This window comes from Cryptomeria japonica, chromosome 8 (assembly GCF_030272615.1).
Source record: "Cryptomeria japonica chromosome 8, Sugi_1.0, whole genome shotgun sequence".
In the NCBI taxonomy this organism is placed as follows: Eukaryota; Viridiplantae; Streptophyta; class Pinopsida; order Cupressales; family Cupressaceae; genus Cryptomeria; species Cryptomeria japonica.
In genome coordinates, this window is record NC_081412.1 from 445,924,923 (window position 1) to 445,946,377 (window position 21,455).

The 21,455-nt window shown below is 34.9% G+C and overlaps 1 protein-coding gene across 2 annotated transcripts in view; it reads right to left on the reverse strand.

The window, feature by feature from the left end:
- Positions 1-10,470: 10,470 nt before the first annotated feature.
- LOC131052476 (NAD-dependent malic enzyme 59 kDa isoform, mitochondrial) overlaps positions 10,471-21,455 on the reverse strand; it is an 85,009-nt gene continuing 74,024 nt past the window's right edge. For both annotated transcript variants that reach the window (XM_057987130.2, XM_057987129.2), the window contains exons 13-19: positions 16,942-17,014; positions 16,713-16,799; positions 16,578-16,632; positions 16,380-16,451; positions 12,686-12,748; positions 11,155-11,269; positions 10,471-11,050 (exon numbers count right to left, since the gene is read on the reverse strand). In XM_057987130.2, the coding sequence (XP_057843113.1) occupies positions 10,979-11,050; positions 11,155-11,269; positions 12,686-12,748; positions 16,380-16,451; positions 16,578-16,632; positions 16,713-16,799; positions 16,942-17,014 (537 nt within the window). In that variant the 3' untranslated portion in view covers positions 10,471-10,978. The remainder of the gene's footprint in view (positions 11,051-11,154; positions 11,270-12,685; positions 12,749-16,379; positions 16,452-16,577; positions 16,633-16,712; positions 16,800-16,941; positions 17,015-21,455) is intronic.

Genomic DNA, 21,455 nt, shown 5'->3' on the forward strand with positions numbered 1-21,455 from the left:
TTTTTGTCCAATCTACTTTGTCTGCATGACATCACTGAATTTTTCTAACACCAACTCTTTTATCTTCTCATTAGTATTAGGAAGTTCTTGCAAATTAATGTTACATTTGTCCATCCATTTGTTGTTTTACTTCTTCCAAGTCTTCTTCCTACAGTTTAATTCCTCCTCCACAACCATTTTGGGCCATTGATGCTTAGCCATATTTTCTACCTTTCTTAAGTGGCTTAACAAATGAATTATCACTGATGGTGATGTTCTATATTCTCTATTGAAACCATGTTGCTTGTTACATAAGTATTCATCCTGTTATATTTGGTGACAACTTGTGGGTTCAATTTGGCTTTTGACTACTTCGAACCCATAGGGAGGGATGTTGTCACTAGGTATGATGGGTGGACATCAGGGTAATAGTAGTATTTGTATGAAGTTGATCCTAATTTTGTAGAGGCATGGAAGGCATGTAAGGAATCAATAAGCATTGATAGAAGTAAGTAGTTAGATTGCTTGATTCAAAATGAGATGTTTAAGTCGAATGTGCATACCAAGAAGTTCAATGAGATAAAGTCTAATTAAGGAAAAGCATGGCAATTTAGCAAGGCGCTTTGGAGTAGACAAGGCATTTGCATTGGTGAGCAACAATTATTTTTTGGTGCAAATATACGAGAATATCAAGAAATTTGATCAAAGTTGTAGAACTTGATAGTTCAAAACAGGAAGTATTTGAAATGTTGGTTTGTAATATGTATTGGCCATTACCAATACTGAAGAAACTTTGGGAAGAGTTAATATGGACTTTGCATTTGAATTCTGACGTCCACCCAGGAAACATCCAACAAGCATGATGTATGCCCGACGACATTCTCTCGACGGATGAGCGGTCATGGATGTCATCAGAAGAGTCATGGGTGCCATCGGAATTCTGATGCCAGACAACAAAACATCCAATGAGGATGTTGTATGTCCGATAACATTCTCTTGTCGGACGGGTGTCAAAATTCCGATGTCCACCCAAGAAACATCTAACAAGGATGTTGTATGCCTGACGACATTCTCTCGCTTGATGAGCGGTCATGGCAGTCCTCAGAAGAGTCTCGGGTGCCGTCAAAATTCCGACGTTGGCGAGCACCATCAGAATCTCCGACTACAAGTTTTTGATAATTGCGTTTGTCGACTGTCCGACAAAAAATAGAAAGAATTTCGACGAACGACCATCAAAATTGAGCCCCAAATGTACTAGTGCCTCTTGCAATTGTAAAACTGAATGCTTCTACAATTTGCAACCTTATGACCAAATTTATTGCATTGAAAACAATAACCATTAAATTATGGGTATCTTTGTGCATTCGGTTGACGAACTGGTAGTCTCCTTGCATTAGTTCTCTGATTCCAGGTCTTGCTTGCATCTTCTTATTTCTCCTTTGCTTCTGCCTTAACCTCTTTACCTTTGTCTTTGTCATTCTGATTTGAAACATTCACCAGTTTCAAATCCAAGTCTAGTCTTGTCTAACTTCTTCACTTCTTGTTCTAGCTTTTCACATTCTCTTGTATTCAGTTTGATTGATTCCTTTAGGGTTTCCTCTATCTTATTCTTCTTCTCAGTCTTCTGCATCGATTCTCTAATGGTTTCATTCGTCTGCTTCAACTGATTGTTAACTTCTTATGTCTCAACTTGAACTTCTAGATTTTTTTTCTTAGCTTCTGCACACATTCATTCGCTACCTTCACATTCTCTTTCAATTCCTCATTCTCAAACTCAACACTTTCCAAATATTCAAGAGCTATCTATAATTCCTCATCCAACTGATATTCTTTGGTCATACTTATCAATGCCATGATTCAACCAACAAGAATCTCCCTCAAGCAGTTAAGATTTCAAGAAAGGGACCGAAACTCTGATACCAATTGTTGAATTGGTTGAATAGACTAGAATACTGAGAGGGGGGGTGAATCAACATTCCCACAATATCTAAAACTTTTGATGATATATCAATTTCATCAACTAAGCTCATCTACATGAAACAACAAATACATAATAAGGAAATAAGACAACCACAAATTGAACACCAAATTTTATACTTGGAAAACCCAAATGGGAAAAACCACGAAGAGTGATAGCTTTCAAGATAATATAACTAGTTATATGGTGTTTACAAAAGGGTGGCTCATTGCAATAGAAAGAAGTTGAACTGAGGAAAATTGCATCTCCTAATGCATGGGGTCAATTTTAGATTAAGCTTAGATAACAACTCAAAAAACTCATAGAAAATCTGATAAAGGAGCACTACTTTATGATTCAATCTGCAATGTATATATATAGAGTTATCGACTATTCATTGTCGATAATACACAAAGTAATCCACTTACTTATTTATGCATATATTGTTATCAACTATTCACTGTCGACAATACACAAGGTAATCTGAAAACTGCAGGGGTCAATTGCTAATGTTGCAAGTATTTGAATCGTTCATTCTACTATCGATTGAATCCATAGTCGATAATATATGATAGTGGGTCAAACCACATAGAGTCATGCACGACTCTATATAGAACCAATGTGATTCCACATAGAGTCGTGACTCTTATGTGGAGCCACATCCAACCATAGCAAAGCAACCGAACTTTAAACACATTGAAGTCTAGCAAACAAGTCAGCAATAATAAAACCGACAACAGTAATAATCAATATTAATTAGAACAATCATTAATAGCAATCGACGATCATATAATATAGTAGATACTATACATAGTCGATAACATAACTGCTATCGTCTATGTATAGAGTCATATATATATATATATATATATATATATATATATATATATATATATACAGTTAACAAATTACCGATATAAATGATTATACGATCATTCAATAATGATTATAGTATGTTGGTTATGCAATCAAATAGAAATGCAGGATATAGATCAAGATTATAAATGTCCAAGGCCGAAAAGGCCAATTAGACATTTGTAGATCAATTGGATTTATCCAACCAAAGCTACATATTTCTAACACTCCCTCTTAGCTAGGGAGAATATCCTTCTTTCCTTCAATAAGTAATACCACCTTATAGTGAACACAATAATTTCATTTATTGTGTGAGAGATATCACCTCACTTTGATATCAGAAGTAATGGCATATCCACGAATATCACGTCGTATGATACCCACCATAATCAAATAATATAATATCCACCATTATGGCAAGTCCACAGATATCACGACTTATGATATCCACCATTATGGCATTTTAAGGATATTAACTCATGGCATGTCCACGGATATTACGTCATATAATATCCACCATGAATATCTCTTTTATGTAATATCATCCATCATGGCATATCCAAAGATATCACATCTCATGATATTCACCATCAACAAATGTTACTACTAGAGATATCAACCATCATGACATATTCATAGATATCATGTCTCATGATATCCATCATGATAGTATGGATAATCAATATTGCAAGATCGTCACCTTACAATAATGATCAAAAGTACAAGTGCTCATCATTGAGTGATTGTCACCTATTAATGGTGTTCACAGGGGCTCAACGAGCATTGAACCAATTAAGTCATGGAGTCACACACGTGACACTAATTTTGAAGCATATCAAATTAATAAAATTATAAGAGTTTACACATAAAACATCTTAAGAGAATACATTAGTACTATTAAAATAAATTAATGTTGTTGAGACTCAATCTCAACTAGGGCTACATTCTCTACCATACCAAGCTTATCTCAAAAGTACACAAACTTTATTTTGGAGAGAGGCTTGGTGAGAATGTTTGCCATCAATTCATTAGTACTAATATTTCTTAATTGAATAACATACCTTTCCACTTGACCTCCACATGTTTTGCCCTTTCATCAAATACAAGGTTGGAGTCTGCATCACTCTTGGTGTATTCCAAGCTCATCAAGTATTCATCTATCCAAAAATATCATGACTTAGGAGTCAGCATAAAGGGCCTCTCAGTCTACATGGGACTCCATCCCATAAAACATAATCTTTTGACTGATCACTAGAGAAATCATCTCGACATAGTCCACTCCCTCTGAATCAATATGACCAAGATTCTTGAATATCAATCGAAGCATATCTTCTTAGTTTCTCTCTCTGTCACAGAAGCATCCCTTGCTCACATGGACCCAATAATAGAAGATATCTTGCTTCAAGAGACTCTCATTTTCTAGTAAGATCCTCATATGTCTGAAAGTGCAAGATCCAAAATCACAATGGAACTGTTGTCATAAGATCGAGCCCTAGACAGGAATATGACCGACCTGAGATTAAGAACAAAATCCCCTAGCAGTATGCTCCCTCTCACTTAGAGAGACCTCTTGTCTCAACTTTGCTTTGTAACCCTAGATGTCATCATCCCTTGTACGAATGCCTCAATAATTACCTCCAATGGACTATTGCTCTTTAGTAGGTAAATATATAAAAATGGAGATGTAAAATCTCAAAATCTCCACTAAAGTCCTTTGTATATTCCTCCTGAATTTCAATCTCTTCATCACAATTAGAACTTGAAAACTCTATAACTTGAAAGGCAACATGTTGTGATTCTAAAGATGTCCTATATGTAAGGGATAAGTTTCTCATAGTAAATTGGAGAAATTTAAAAAACAAGATATCCAAATGCAGTTTGTCGTAAGTGGACATCTACTGATAATGTTGTTTCACAAATAACATGCATAATGTAATTGGATGAATTAATAACTACATATGAAAATCATGAACATTATTCAATCATAAAAACTTATCTCTTTCAAGTCAAAATATGAATCCATCTTAATCCTTTTGTGGAAGAGTTTCACCAACATCTGCAATGGAAGCTTAAGGCATAGTCCTGGTAGGACATTGCATTGCATAGTAACCATATTTGTCACATCTAAAGCATTGGATTTCTGAAATATCCTTCCTTCTTTTGAATGTAGGAGCACCATTAGATTCCTTATCTTTCTTCCTTTTGGAATATCCTTTCTTACCTTTCATCTTTGTGGAGTGGGAGGCAAGAACGTGAATATCTTCATTTATGGAGCTTTGGCCAATGCCTCTAATAGCCAATTTAGACTCTTCTTGAATGCAATCTTGCTTTAATCGATCAAACTTATGAAGTTTTGATCTTGCACTTATCCCTTGAATAAATGCCTCCCATGAGGAGGGGAGACCATTTAGTGCCAGCATAGTTAACTCTTTTCTCTCTATTGTGTGACCAATAGTAGAGAGTTGGCCTTTCAATTAAGTAATCCTCATGCAGTATGAGGTGATGAATTTACCTTTTGTCATTTTAACATGATGGAGTTGTTGCTTTAGAGCAAGAGATCGACTTGTGTTGTTTATCTCATACATGTTCTCTAGTGATTTGAACATGCCATAGGCAGTCTCCATCTTGGAGATAGTTGGCACAATATGATCTTTTACTGAGGCAACTAACATCTTCATGGCTTTATTGTTATTTCTCATCCATTGAAGTTTTACATCTTCTTCTTCTGGTTCCGGTATGGATTTCTTCACAAATCCATCTAATTCATTTTCACTCAAGGCAAGCATGATTCTGAACTTCCAAGATACGAAGTTAGATGCTCCTTCAAATCTATCTTCAACTCTAATCCCATTCACCATCTTGATGTTGATAGGAGACAATGATTTTGAAGACAGTAGTAGAAGGATAATCTCGCTTTTATAAATCTGATCTGATCTTTCCTTAACTTGGCTCTGATACCATGTTAAATTTAGACCAGATTTATATATATGGTATATTTTAATTTTATTGTTACTTATTTGATAGATATACTCCAAATTACTTTATGATTTAATCTGCAGAGTATATATATATATATATATATATATATATATATATATATAGAGAGAGAGAGAGAGAGAGAGAGAGAGAGAGAGAGAGAGAGAGAGAGAGAGAGAGAGAGAGAGAGAGAGAGAGAGAGAGAGAGAGAGAGAGAGAGAGAGTTATTGACTAATCACTGTCGATAATACCCAAAGTAATCCACTTACTTATTTTTGCATATATTTTTATCGACTATTCACTGTCGACAATACACAAGGTAATCCAAAAACTGCAGGGGTCGATTGCTAATGTTGTAAGTATTTTAATCATTCATTCTACTATCGACTGAATCCATAGTCGATAATGTATGATAGTGGGTCAGACCACATAGAGTCATGACTCTATGTGGAACCGACGTGATTCCACTTAGAGTCGTGACTCTTATGTGGAGCCACATCCAACCATAGCAAAGCAACCGAACCTTAAACACATTGAAGTCTAGCAAACAAGTTGGCAATAATAAAACCGACAACAGTAATAATCAATATTAATTAGAACAATCATTAATAGCGATCGACGATCATATAATATAACTGTTATCGACTATATATATATATATATATATATATATATATATATATATATATATATATATATATATATATATGTTAACAGATTGCCGATATAAATGATTATAGTATGTCGGTTATGCAGTGAAATATAAATGAAGGATAGAGATCAAGATTAATATATAATGTCTAAGGCCGAAAAGGCCAATTAGACATTTGTAGATCTATTGGATTTATTCGACCAAAGCTACATATTTCAACATCTATATATTTCTTCGCTCATAAAACTGCTTCTCTTATTGCAACCGCTTTGTAGACCAAAAACATGATAACAAAGTCGGCCTTCACTTGATCTCCTACACGCTTCCTTCACACATTTCATTTACCGATGCATACACCTTAATTAACGAAACAAAATAGGGGTCTATAGGACCCATATGTATGGACCCATAAGCACAAAACTCCAAGCACAACTCCTAACTCCAAGATACAGATACCACAAATACCACAAATGTCGAAACATGATAGATACAACAGATACACAACTAATATGGTTGATACCACTGATACCAAACCTCACATAGCTTATTGCGAAACAAGATATAAACCAAAATGAGTACAACACGGGATTCCGGAGATGAGGATCTCCTGGAAATAACTCCAATAGATCATCTATGCCTTAATGCTTCATATCACGTCTTCCTTCCATTGATGCTCGACCAACAATACCAAAACTGCATCCAACAACATACCACATCCGGTCCTAACCGGATAATCGGGTTTGACCTCAATTACAACAATGACAATATTCGCACAAGTCTAACAAGTTGCTTGTGGGCAAGCAATTCCAAGGACAAGAGGATGTAATGTCTGTATTCAATCCCTAAACTAAGTCATTGAATAAACCATAAAAGCAACGAGAGATGTAAGAAAAGATAGTCGATTAAATAAATTTAAAGATTTAAACTATTCTATCTGAGCCAACCACCATCCAACAAGTATAATGCAAATAGATAGCGACTAGAGAGCATTAAGTGGCAATGATCTAAATGAGCAATCATTCATAAATCACTATTGTTAGTTAAAGACCATTATGGACAACGACAATCATCTTATTCAATGCATCAATTAGAAGACAATAAGCAACGATAATCATATAGACAACAAATGGTTAAAGAAGACAACATAAATAAATACATTATGCAGTAATTTGTCATCATAAGACAACGAAATAGTAAGGAGCATTGATGTATGTAAAGAGATCTTGACTTTGCTATATGCATAACTCTTCTATGATCATTTTCATGAAACCAAGGATATGAAAGAACGACTATATTAGAGAAGACCATTTGTTAGTAATAAACAATAATGAAGCAATGACTATAGTTAGGACACATTTTTTAAGAATAGTAATTAAAATTAAAATGATGGTCATTTCATTTAGACACCTCCCTTCAAAGGGCTGCCTCCCATTATGAAGAGGCAAAAGGAACGTATAAGATCAATATAGTGGGAGTGGAGTATAGGGAGAAGAAAACATTTTTTTATTATTATTTCCCATTGTGGATCGCTCTAGTAGGGCAGAATTTTACAACATGGAAGCATATGTTTCAAATACATAAATTAGGAAAGGCTTCATAATAGGACTGCATAATAGGATATCAATCAGGAAAAGCATTCGAGATTCAAGGCTTATAAATCTATCTTGTATAGGCAAACTGATCACAATTCAATGCATGGTTTTGGAGTCATAAATCAAGAACAACAGTATCTCAAATAGGTAGACCTATATCCAAGTTTATGCATGGTTTTAAGGACATTATTCACAATAAGCAATCAGAGCTTGACACAAATCAACACCATCTTCATGTGCATACAAATCAGACTTTATATCAGAAATCCAAGAGAGTTTTAAGATTTTAATTATTCATTTTTTTGTTGATTTGTTAAATATATTGCAATTTTAGTGGGATATATTTCATTGTTCCTACAAGGAACATTACATCATCATATATAACCTTATAAAGCATTCACTTAAGAAAATTTAACCCTCTTCAACTTGCATCATATATAACATTATCATTTGATGAGAGTTATCTGCAAGCTAATACTGAGTCATTCTTAATGACTCCTCCTTTATGATTGTCATTTCTCAAGAAGCAATCTTTTATGACTTTGAATGGGCATTACGCATAAAATTATAAAACATTTACTTGAGCAAGGTTGGCAATCAAATTCAACCCTTTGTGTCTATATTTTACAATTGTGTGGTTTTTGTATTTATTTATTTTATCAAGTCCCTTGTAACATGAATTGTTGAAAATTATCTACAAGTTAATACTGAGTCATTCTTTATGACTCCTTGTTTAAAAGTAGGGGGTTCACAAGAAGCCACCTTTTATGATCCTAAATGGTCAACTAAGTGCTCACTAGATCATGTAGCTTAAATAACATAACATGGGCCTATTCTACTTCATGTGAACTTCATTAGTATGAATGTTCGCCGCAAAAAAGTTTAACATACTTTCCCAAACTATGAATCCAACGCCTACCACTTGAAAGGAATTATAACTATTCATATACCATTTTATTTATTGAGATTGAATAAAAAGACTGGAGCTAAATTGTAAAGACATTTGGTTGTTTCAATATTTGTTCCCAGCAACTATCCTTTGGTAAACGATTGTCTTCTATGTTGTAGTCATTCCTTGCATGACTGCGATTGTCTCATATATTGCATGTGCGTATTGCTCAAGTTATAGTGGGGAATTCCAAATTTCTCACTTTGATTGAGTTCCTTCCTTCTTGAAGGCCCTCTCGAGGTGTTGACTGTTGCTGATGCTACTTTACCCTAGCTATGAGGTACATGCTGATACACCAAATCATCATCCTTGATTCTTTCATTGATAGGTCAGTTTCTTAGCTCAGGGGATTTCTTGTTGGTAAATTACACAGTAATCATCCCAACATTGAGGCTATAAGAAGGGTGCTTTAAAATGGCTGCTCTATTGAATAGTTTATCCTTGTTTCTATTTTACAAACTGGATGATTACTCAAAGATCCTTCTAGAAGGACCTTGGTTTCTTGGATAGGATGGCCTTTGTCTAAAAAATTGGTCAGAGTTTTAATTCAATGAAAGATAGCATCATCAAGTTTACAATTTGGGTTAGATTGACAAGGCTGCCATTGGAATACTAGGATGAAAAGATTTTTATGGGTATTGGCAATACTTTTGGATAGTACATTACAATAGATGTGGTCATGAAATTCAAGATGTGTTTATTCTTTGTTAGATTATGTGTTCTTGTGAAGGAAAATAAGGTGTTCCCTTCACAAGTTACCTTACAAGTTGAGTAATTGAGCGAAGTGGATTCAATTTGGAAACCCTTTAGTTGTTTGCTATTGTTGCTTAAAAGCAAGCCACGTTGTTTGCTTGAACAACAAGAATTACCATTCCATTTGGAAGAATAAGGAACAAGCCTGACCATCGATGATGATTACAACACCACCACTGAGGATGCCAAAAAGAAGTAGAGGGGATGCTCATGAATATTTTATTGTGATGGAGATCCCTTTAACTCAAATTGGGTTGGGAGATGGAACTGCTTGAAGCCCTTTGGATTTTCTTGGTTCTTCCAATAATAGGAGGATTGTGCAGAAGAATTCTAGCAAAGATCATTGGAACAATTTGGCTTCAAATCACCAGCACTTTGGGTTGGTCATTTGTCAGGTATCGTATCACCCCCTTTGTTAGCTGTTTTTAGTTTTGGTGTAGTTATTTTGCTGCTGGTTTCTCATGGTTGCCCTCTAGTGTTTTTGATAAGCTTTATTGATTTCTCCGCCTTACTGTACAAGGCTCTGGGCCCTTTTGAAATACCTGTTTATTTTAATCAAAATATTCATGTTACCATTTGAGCATATTGATACTGATTTCTATCATTCACCGAAAAATGAAGTGATGGATCTTGGGAAAATATGCAAGATTCCAAACCCACTATTTTTAACCCTGCAGTTTGGTTCTTCCTAAAAACTAAATTATTCTACAAAAGGATGTAAGGAAAACATAAACAATCACTTGAACATGTGTGGATATGATAACCGACACATCTCTCTTCTTGATATCCATCTTGCAAGTGAAGATTCTCAGAAAATGCATTCTACCAAGAAACTCAAATTTGGCATCTTTGCCAAACGAGAACAATTAAAAGTGATGATTCTCCAATCATTTTGTCAAAAAAATAATATTCTCGGATTGCTACAACAATTCATCCACCTTGTCACATAGAAATAAGGAGTGACAAATTTGGATGAGAAGTAGACAATACTGTTGATTTTTTCGGCATTATCTTGTCATTTGCCAGCATGTTGACTAAAGCTATTAGCCTAAAGAAGCTTTAGTAACTTGTGGATACAATAGGGATCAAGAAACTAATGAGAACTAATCCAAAACAACCTCATACACTAAGGCATGCTCCATCTCCCATAATTTATATTCAGGGGAAAAAGCACCCACTTGAAACTTTTCAGATATGCATCTGAAATAATATTGATATCTATATTAGACCCCTGAGAGTTTTTCTCAGTTAAATAAATCCATTGCTTAGTTCTCACACACCAGAGGCGAGTAATCTGGAAACCACATATTTTTCCCAACATATTCCACTGTTTCCTCCTGGAAGAATGAAAAAGGGTTGTCCAAGTAAGCTATGCAAATCATTAAATTGAATAATGAAATAACTGCAGAGCTCTAATTTCTAATATATACAACTAGCTTACCACAGACATCTCACGGAGTTCTCTGGGACTTGTTTCTCGATACCCATCTGCAAGGTCTTCCGCAACAGCCGCCCTTATAACTGCTGCTCCAACTCTCATTGTAATGTTTCGTATCCTACAAAATAAAACATCTCTTTAGAAAATCTACTTGTAATGTTGTGAACCAAAGTTTTATGCCTCTGAAAATTCTACTATAAACCTTTGAAATAACATTTTGCAACCCTACGAGCTTAAAGAGTTTTGGCTACAGATACCAAAAATCTCATGCAATAACCACATCTACCAAACCAATAATGACATGCAATTCCACAATTGTAATAATCTGCATCCTAACAAAATAAAACATCTTTCAAAACATTCCCTCATAATAATATACATCAAAATTTTAATTATGCCTAGAAAAATTCTAATGTCGAGTCTGACACATCTGCAGATATAAATGAATGTAATAATTACAAGCATTATGGCAGCTGCAATATTATACAATCTGAACTTACAAAATCTTTGGACAAAAATCATCTTTTTATTATTTTCTTATTATTTATGCAACAGAAAGCTATCCTTGTACAGAGCAAAGAGACAAGGTTGCTGCACCCTCCAGAATTGAAGGATTGAATAGCTTCCAAGTTCACAGAGAACAGAAAATTGAAGCAATAAAGCATAGCCTTTTTGGAATTTAACCAAAGTTGGGTCAGTACAGAGTAAATATTGGTCTCTACTTCTATGAATCCATATTTTTTACATCATTCATTAATGTATCATTTCCAAGTTCCAACGCAGTGTACAGTGATTGAACATTTTAGCATTGTATTTGAGATGTTTATAGGCTTCATTTTCAGCCATAAAAACTTAACGGGAATCTCAATTACACACAATTTGGGGCAGATTAGTGAGATGGCGTTTATCTTTGAATGCTGCTACTAGGGAGCCCTAGCACTTGTTTTATCTCTCTTTAGAGGTTTATCATTTTTTAATGTTAAAAACGATTTAGGAGTTTCCAGCTTCCTCAGATTGTCAATTCTTGTCTCCTTAATCTCTCACATTTCCCTATAGATATTTGTTCAATCTTGCATTTGTAACTACCACAAATGTGACATGTCAAAATCTAAATAATTTCCCCTAAATTATTTCACTACTTAAAAATAACAGTTGCATTCAATCACCAGTATATAAAAAAACTCAAATTAAAACAAGCAATATCTTCACTGTGAAAACCAAAAATCCTACTACTGGGAAGAAAAATATACCTCAAATAGAAGGAGCAGATACTTCCCCTTGGAAATTCTATGGTAAAAGTAACTTTAGTTACAAATAGTTCACCATGCACACTCTATGATTTTCTTTTCACTACCACGAATTTTACAGCATTTTGTAACATAACCATGTAAAATCCACGACGTTTTTTTCCACTTCTTACAACATTTTGTAACATGAACATTTTCCTTGATTGCAAGACAACAGTTCCATTTAATCATTAATTTAATATTTGTCACAAATAAAAAAGACTATCTTATCCAGAAGATAAATATACCTTGAAATAGATGGAAAAATCACACCCCTCTTGATCTCTTCATCTGTTATGTACTCGGCAAGACTGCGCAACCAATGCTGTTGTTAAAACGATTACACAGAAAATTCAACTTGCAACATCAAATTTTCGTGCGAATATTTAAAGTTTATTAAAAAGGTGTAAAACATTTTTTTATCTATGTTCAAACTTGTTAATTTTGACATTGCACTGAACTATAAACCATAATCCTCCACAATGGGGAGCAAACCAGCTAAAAAAATTAAACGTAATGATATTCCACCCCTATGACAGGGGGGTTTGTAGGTAATACTCAAGGTTCTGAACAAGCATGAATACTGTATAAATTTTAACAAATAGTATTCATTGATTAAATCACAGAATTCAACAAAGCGTTAAATTTAGGTTCCATGGAATTTTGAAATGGGGTAATGAGGGGATCGGTACTAAAATTTTAAGACAGAGGAGACCGGCAGCACAAATATAATATAGCACTTAAACATAGTTTCAAATGTATAAGGAATTGCAATTTTTCTTTATGCAAACATCATTAAAGTTACTGTAAAGTGTAAACACAATCAAAGATTCAAATCAATCAAACCAGAATTAATTTACAGAATAGATGGATACTCCTTTATCCCTCCCTGGGCGCGCGTATCCCTGTATCCACAACGGATACACGGATACATATCTGATACAGCCCAGATACGTGTCAAATACTGTACTCACGTGTGCCCAAAAAACCTTGATTTTGCAAATGTGCCAGATACTATGTGATTTGATTTTTTTAAAATTTGACGCTAATCTTTCTAAATTTGATTGAAAAAAGCTTCATTCATGCAATTTTTAAATTTTTTTGGTATAAACAAAATCTACACCATATGAGAAAGACAAATGAAATGTTTTTCTATTTCAGTGACCCATTTATTTGGGTTATCTTCCAATGCAACTCTACTATTTTTGCATATTGTACATTGTTAAATCAACTTATAATTATTTATAAGTAGCAATTATGTGTCTATATTGCTTTTGGCGTACTGAAAATTTCCTCAAATAACTTGAAAAATTGTGTGTATGTGTTTTTTATGAATGTCGTATCCAGCCGTATCCATATTGGGGATCTTGAAAAATGACCGTATCCATATCCGATATCGTATCCGTGTCTATGCAACTTTGGACTTAAACAATGAAATTCTGTTATTTTTATTTGATGAGGCAGGTTACCAACATAATCAGGACAAATGACATTTATGTGGGGGATGGAAATTGGGGATTGAGTGGCCACCACCATAACCATAGTAAATATTTTCTCACCATCAAAGACAATTTAGTTTTTGCTTTTTCAGATTTAATATTTGCAAGATCTGGATGTCCATAATCCTCTTTTTTGTTATGGTGTGCAAAGTAATTAATGCAAGTTTAGCCCTTTTTTTCCCCTGAGATTTCAAGAAAATATTCTGCAAAATTCAATTGCAGACGAAAATTTGTAGCACTGCAGAATGATGTTTGAGGTGTTGGGGACTACTTTCTGGGGATTGAAGGTTAGCTGTTCAACCATAGCTGTATTATTTTCTTTATCTGCAGTGTGTTTGAAATGGTATAACTCTAGACAGGTTTGTATATTTTATGTTAATATTATTATTTTTTCAAAATTTTGGAAATACTTTTTATACTTGATCAATTTACTCTTTTTCCAAGGTGTTCTTTCATCTGCTTCAATTTTTTTGTTACTGTAGAAATTTCCCTGTTCCAGAATTATTAGTTCATTGACAAACAGAATCATTTAAAACATATTCAGTGTTCCATGGGGACGCGTCCCTCCCCCCCCCCGTTTTGGCCACGTCTCCCCATAAGAAACGCCTCGAGGACGGGGGGGTGGGGAAGCGACGTCCCCCGCCGTCCCGCCACCGCCACCCAAGCGCCGCCGAGACGCCGAAATGTCTCTGCGTCTCCCAGGGAGACGTGGAGACGTCTCCTGTCACCCCCACGTATATGCAATGTTTAAAATTAATTTTTTTTTTAAAAGTGACTTTTTAAGCTTTTTGGGGGTTAAGGGGTAACTCTAATTGGACGTGGGCCAATAGAAAAATAACACCCGACACCTTTAGAAAATAATAAAAGTATTTTTGACCTCGCAGGGCGCTGCCCCTCGACCCCCCCCTGTATTGCGGCAGGGAACGCGCAAGGGGCCCCTTGACCCCCGTTGAAAAATATAGGGGGAAACCGCGCCGATAGAAGTAGGGAAAATCTAACCTTCGAGTCTGATTGGGCTCCATATAACAACACAACTTAGAAATCTTGGTAATTGGTATTTAGATTTAGTACTTCAAATTTCCTAGTCTCATTTGAAAATGTAATTCTTATACTGTAATACTGTCATACATCTTTTCAAAACTAGTTTTTCAAGTACTATATGTATATGTATAACTATATCAGCACCACCACCCCGCCACCCCGCCGCCGTCATCCCCCTGCCGTCCCCAAACTTAGGCCCTTGGTCCCCCCATCCCGGAAACACGTCCCCCCATCCCCAACGCCCGTGGAACACTGAACATATTTGAACTGACTGGACTATACCTTGAATGATTTAATTAATTTAAAAATTGCTAAAAAGAATTCTGGGAAGGGGGCCCTCCCTGCCGTTCCTAGGGCAGTCAAGGGGCTCCCAAGTGTCCCTTGGCCATCCCCTGCACCAAATCAGTGGCTGGAAATTCAAGCATCACCTGCACTTGGCCACAACAATAACTTGGTTTGTGGTTTTCACTTAACAAATGATCATGATGGCACCACTTGCTGGGAAATGAATCACTACATGCAACTTGTAACATCCCATGAACTCAAAGCCCAAGAAAGTAAACAAAATCAAATAATAAAACAAAGGTACACAGAATTAAAAGACATCGCTAGAGGGTGAAGGATGGTATGGTGTCCATGTAAACCTAAGGGCATTATGTAAATGATAATGACAAGCTAGAGGTGGCCCACAAGGCACAAAACCGAAACCTTTTGTGATGTTAGTAGACAAGGTCAATGCTAAGACATCAACTTCAGAATTTGCACCCTACAGCCTGCTTCCAGATTGGTGAAGATTTTTGTATGAGCAGTGCCTCAAAAATATATTTCTCACAATCGTAAAGCATTATTATGTGTAGTTTGCTTGATGAAAGCAAGCAAGCAGATTCTCTGCTCAGTACCAACACTATTTCTTCACTCATTTTAACAATATAGCTATGTTCCATGGAGTCTTGAGATAAGGGGGTGTGTCTTGAGGACAAGGGGACTGAGGACCTATATGCTTACTCATAAGCTTTTAATCACTTTGTTTTCTACAACATCAAGCCATTCCCAAGTTGGCAGTGGAGGTAGTTGGATGGCTAGGAGATGTCTCCTCCAAGTCCTTGCATCCCTGAAACATCCCTGCCCACAAATATAGTAGAGCTGGCTATGCATAGATGAATAGTTATGACCTGTACTACAGAATCTTATGCTATAATTCTGCTTCTTACACTGCTGGTGAAAGGAACAATTTTATTTCAAAATATATGATGTTCAATTTCAACATAGCTTATGAACATTTTTACTGATCAATAACTTAATATTCTGCTACAGACAATTCATTAAACATCAGCCAAAGAAGAAAGCCATGGCCATAGTACACAGAATAAAAAATGTAACACTTCATTCCATAAAAGCTTACCATTCAGCTGCAGCTTGTAGCATGCCATCTGAAATAAGATGAGCACCACAAAGAAGTGTTCCAAGTCCAATTCTACAAAAAGGTGTTGTTTAGCGTGATATAAACAATCCTTAATTTTCATGATTAACTATTGAAGGGTTTGTTTTTAAGTGGAAAATCATCTTTAAACTGTATGCAAATGAATTAAGATCCATTTACCCAGGGAAAAGGTACATGTTATTTGCTTGGTTTGCATGACCTATTTTTCCATTTCCTGCATGAATGACAGCCTGTAAATACCAGCCATAGAAATTAAACTAGCTACTGGTTCAAGGTAAAGGAATGGGGGCAAACCTAGATCAACGTTCTCAAAAGGGCTACCACTTGCAAAAACTATATTCTCTCCAGCATACTTGAATGCTTCAGCTGCTGTGCATTCAGCTGTTCTACACCAATAATATGCACAAATTAGATTGTAAAATTAAACAGAACCAATATTAACAAATAATAGCCTCTTCTCAATAAGCCTACTTTGAAGACACAACAAAATTTTCATATTTGTGCTTATAGAAGGAAACGTCACCATTTTTTGTTGGATTTGACATAGCAAATATTGCAGGCTTTGAAGCATCAGATTCTTTCATTGCCTCCAGGACCTGTATGGAAAGTCCAATATAGAAAAATCATTAATTTCAAATATAACTGAAACAATTATTTCACTGAGGTCAAATTCATTACAGAGGAATGTCATCCCTAATACTGTAAAACAAGCTATAAAATCAAACTTCTTAATTTAAAAGATAAATGATGTAACTTAAAACACCATCTAAGAAGAAGACAGAACAAGAATGACAATGTTAGAAATGGAATTAGGTGCTATCACCAAAACCAAGAGGACAAAAGTTCAATTCAGAAGGATTATCCCTTATCTTGATGCAAATAATGTTAATCTACTGCTTTGGTTTACAGCTATATGTGTCAAACATCGGATAGTCCTTGGAAAGAGTTCGTGTTTGTGTCTGTTGCCCTATTTCAATTCCTTCTTTTCCAAGACCACTTGAATAGAAGCGACATTCCCTAGTGTCAAATGAAAATTTGACAAGTCCCTAACTTGTTACACCAACATAAGTTTTTGAGAGTTTTCAAACAAAATAAAACATGCACAACTTCACAACATGAAAATCTATTTGATTATGCACTTTCTGAGGCAATTCTTGAGGTTTCCATTTCTTCTAGTCTGATGCTAAATGATGTTCAGAACATTGCATGGATAAGTATTTTAGATCAACATAATAAAAGAAACATAAAATCTCAAACCTTCCGCAAGGTTAAAAGAAAATAATAGCATTTGTATATCCTCAAAGATGTACCCACTTTAATGTTCCCAAAAATAATAAAAATTGTATTTCAAGAAGAAATCTGGTGTGCCCCTGTACCCCAATATAAGGGCTTGTGTGAGTCAATGTCATCATTATGGGATATACCTGCAATCTTTCATTCCTCCTAACTTAATATATCTGGTTTTTAACATATACCCAGTTTGCTAGATGTTGGGCCAAACATATGAATTTAATGTCCTGAACGAATGCAAGCATATGGTAGAATTTAAATATTTTTCAAGGCTCATATCCATCATCTTAGATTTGTTAAGTTTATCAAGGACATTGGGGATTAATTGTTCATATTGTGCTGATATGAAGACCCTAGCTCCAACACTTTATGGCAGAACGAACTTTACTTCCATTGATGGTAGAATGATATTTTAAGCATATTTACCAAAGGGTTGTACCTTGATCCTTGGTCCTCATCTCAAGTATCGGAAACAAATCCTTGTCTAGGAGATCTAGATGGAGACGTCTACAAACATTAGGATACTTCAGATGAAGTTTCTTTGGGTTTATGTGTGTATCCTAGAAGCATCCTTTCTAAAATCAGGAAATTATATAGGTTTCTTAAAGATATCATATAAATTACATTGGGTTTTCTTAAGGTGGTGACATGTGGTTGACAAAAGCTAAAAGAACTATAGAAATGCAGTAATAGACTTACAGTGTTCTATATTTTGCATTAAAATTTACGAGTTATTTTGCAGCAGAAAATTTTCGTATAAGATCTCAAAGAGATAATAGTAAGAAGAAACAATAAGAAGGCTTAAATGTGTACATGTATTGAAATTTTATCAATTGATTGAAAATATAGTCATCTCTTGAGGAGCCTCATACAATGTTCTTAAAATAATGGCATTCTCCTCCTAGTCTTTGTCTACCATCTCCAAGATATTATGGTATAAAATATTATGTTATACCATCATGATGATAATCATATATCAATATAATTGATGTTTCCTTTTGTTTCCATATTTTAATATGTTTATTATTTTTTATTTCTAGCATTTGTACATTATTTAAAGTTACATATCCATTGTATGATTACTGAGTAATTCTTTTCCAATTTTAAATTAATATAATTATTTTTAATCTTTACCATCTCCAAGTGCTTGTCTACAAATGTTTTCGAAAATAATGTGCCGGAAAGCATTTTTGTCTTCTGTACCAGTACTAGTCCCCATATCCTTGAAATTATGCACTAAACGTATCAAGCCAAACTAATTTGCATGTATGGTTCCTACGTAAACTACCAGCTTCCATGCCACATTACACTTGGATATCTCATAAAAATATATCTTCATTGATAAATGGCAGATGCCAACAAGGGCTTTGAAATCATCACATAACAATGCAAGTGCTGCACTCAAATAAATTTGTCAGTAGCAAGACATCATAACCATTTGAGATAATAATATACCATATCAGAATGTTTAATAACATGATAGAAAAATTTGGTTCTTGGTATCAATACAAAGGTGCACACCAAGTCATTTTCCTATTAGAGCAGATTTCATGTTAATCAATTGCTTATAGTTGGCTCAATATTTATAGGAAGAATACCCACCTATTCCAGAATAGGCAAACCCATCTACCCTACCAAACTTTTGATTTTCTTCATATTATCATAAGAGGTGCCATTTATTCCAGTTCCAGTTCACCCTTGTAGATTGTTTGTTATACTCATCCTTTCCTTATTCATCGTTAGTGTTTCCCCAGGGGTCATTATCATTTTCAACGACTCATATTGGTCAAGCAATGGCCTGGGTGAATGGCCTCACCAAAGTCAAAAGTGATCAATTGAAAAAGTTCAAATATGGAGAATTTTTTTTCCTAAAAGTTTGAAAAATAAACTAAAATTTCTAAAATGAGGAAAAAGATAAAAGGCTGCATCAAGCAAACTTTTGCTCACTTAGAGTATAATTTAAAAGATATAATAATGAATTGGAACTTATAAAAAATAAATAAGAAGTGCATGAAGCACACTTTGTTGACACCTTTTTGCCTTAGAACCTGTGATAAAATTGCACTTGGGCATGTGCCAAGCATGCTTTTGTCACAAGATTATAAAACAAGAACAAAAAGCACAATTGCTCTAATTTCAGCAACCCAGGAAAACTAGTCAAGTTTTGTATTTCGGCTTCCACCAACAACCCACCTCCAAAATTTATGGATATATTTTCTTTTAAGGTAAATGGAAACAGAGAATCATCATTGAAGGTTCAAATCCAGGATGTTATTGGTGGCACCATTATGGGCATTTGTCCAATGATTGTCAAAATACATGTTCTATTGAAATGGTTTATGAGGATTCATAAAGACTTGTGGGTTCTCCTTTGAAGGCACAAGAACATTTGGATATACCTTTAAAGTCTACTAGATTAGCCCCAATTATTGAGACTCAAGAAATATTAGAGCTTCTAATAAGATAATAAATAAAAAGGACCAGGTTGAAATATGTGCAAATTCTCCCCTCTGAATTGGGTCCAAATGAACAGCTTCCTGAGAAGCCCATAGAAAACATGTCCATTCCATCTTGGGAGCTTCACCTCTCCGTTTTCAAAATGATCATATTTTAGGTGATGGTCAAGATGTAGATGAAGAAATTTCTAAGGATACTTTTGACAATCAATCTATTCTCAAGGATATCTAATCCTCTGAAACATTTAGAAACTTTTTAAAGAAGACAAATTAGAAAAAATGGTGGAAGAATTGGTGCAGAAAGTTGGATTACAAGTAGTTAATGAATTAGTTGATGAGGTCCTTAATGAGAACACGGAAAGGAATATGCAAAAACTCTTTCTATATCTTAAACAGAGATGGAAGAAAAGAAGGATTTTACAACTCCTAAAAGAGGAAAAAGAAGACTCAAGAAGCAATTGAAGCTGGAATTCAAGCTCCCCTGGACAAAAAATTTAGATATCGAGCACAATGAAGATCATATCTTGGAATGTTAGAGCCCCTAACAAGAGAATCCTCATCATGCATCAAATTGATGCTTGTGCGGCACATATTGTGTTATTTCAAGAAACAAAGTTATCAGCCACTCAAGGTCATGATATTTGTTTAAATGGAATTTTGTTACGTCTCCTTTTTTTGGAGCATCGGCGTATTTGGCAATTCTGTGACATCAAAAATCTGTAATTGTTGATGTTATTTCCAATAATCAGAATGCATTGCTACTTCCGCTGTAAAATTTGGTTTTGTGGACGTTGTGCTTCACACCCCCAACACCCTCACTCCCACCCCCAAATATATTTATTTCATTTCCAACTTCTTTCCCTTCTTGGTCACTACTATTAGTGCCACTGCTGTTCATGTTTTATGAGTATAATGCAAGTTTAAAGTACTGAAATATGAGGAGAAAAAAATCAGGCATTTGATGGACATTTCTTCTTTAAAATTTGAAAAAAATTGAATAAAACAAAACCAAAAATGAAACAAAGGACTCACTTGGAGTGGTCTCAATGCTCCAACTGCTCCAAATGCTCCTTCAAATCCTGTTGTTTCCTCTTTTTTTTCTCTCCTTAAAACCCTGCAGCTTGCTGTTGCTGTTGCTAGTTGATAGAAATTAGGTTTTTTAACCCATTTAAGGCAAGTTGGGTTGTGGGGGCCACTCAAAGAATAAAATAAGTGTTTTTCTTTTGGCATTTGCATGAGTTTTCTTTTAAATTGGTTCATTGGAGTCAAAAGTGCATTTTGGGCTCCTAAG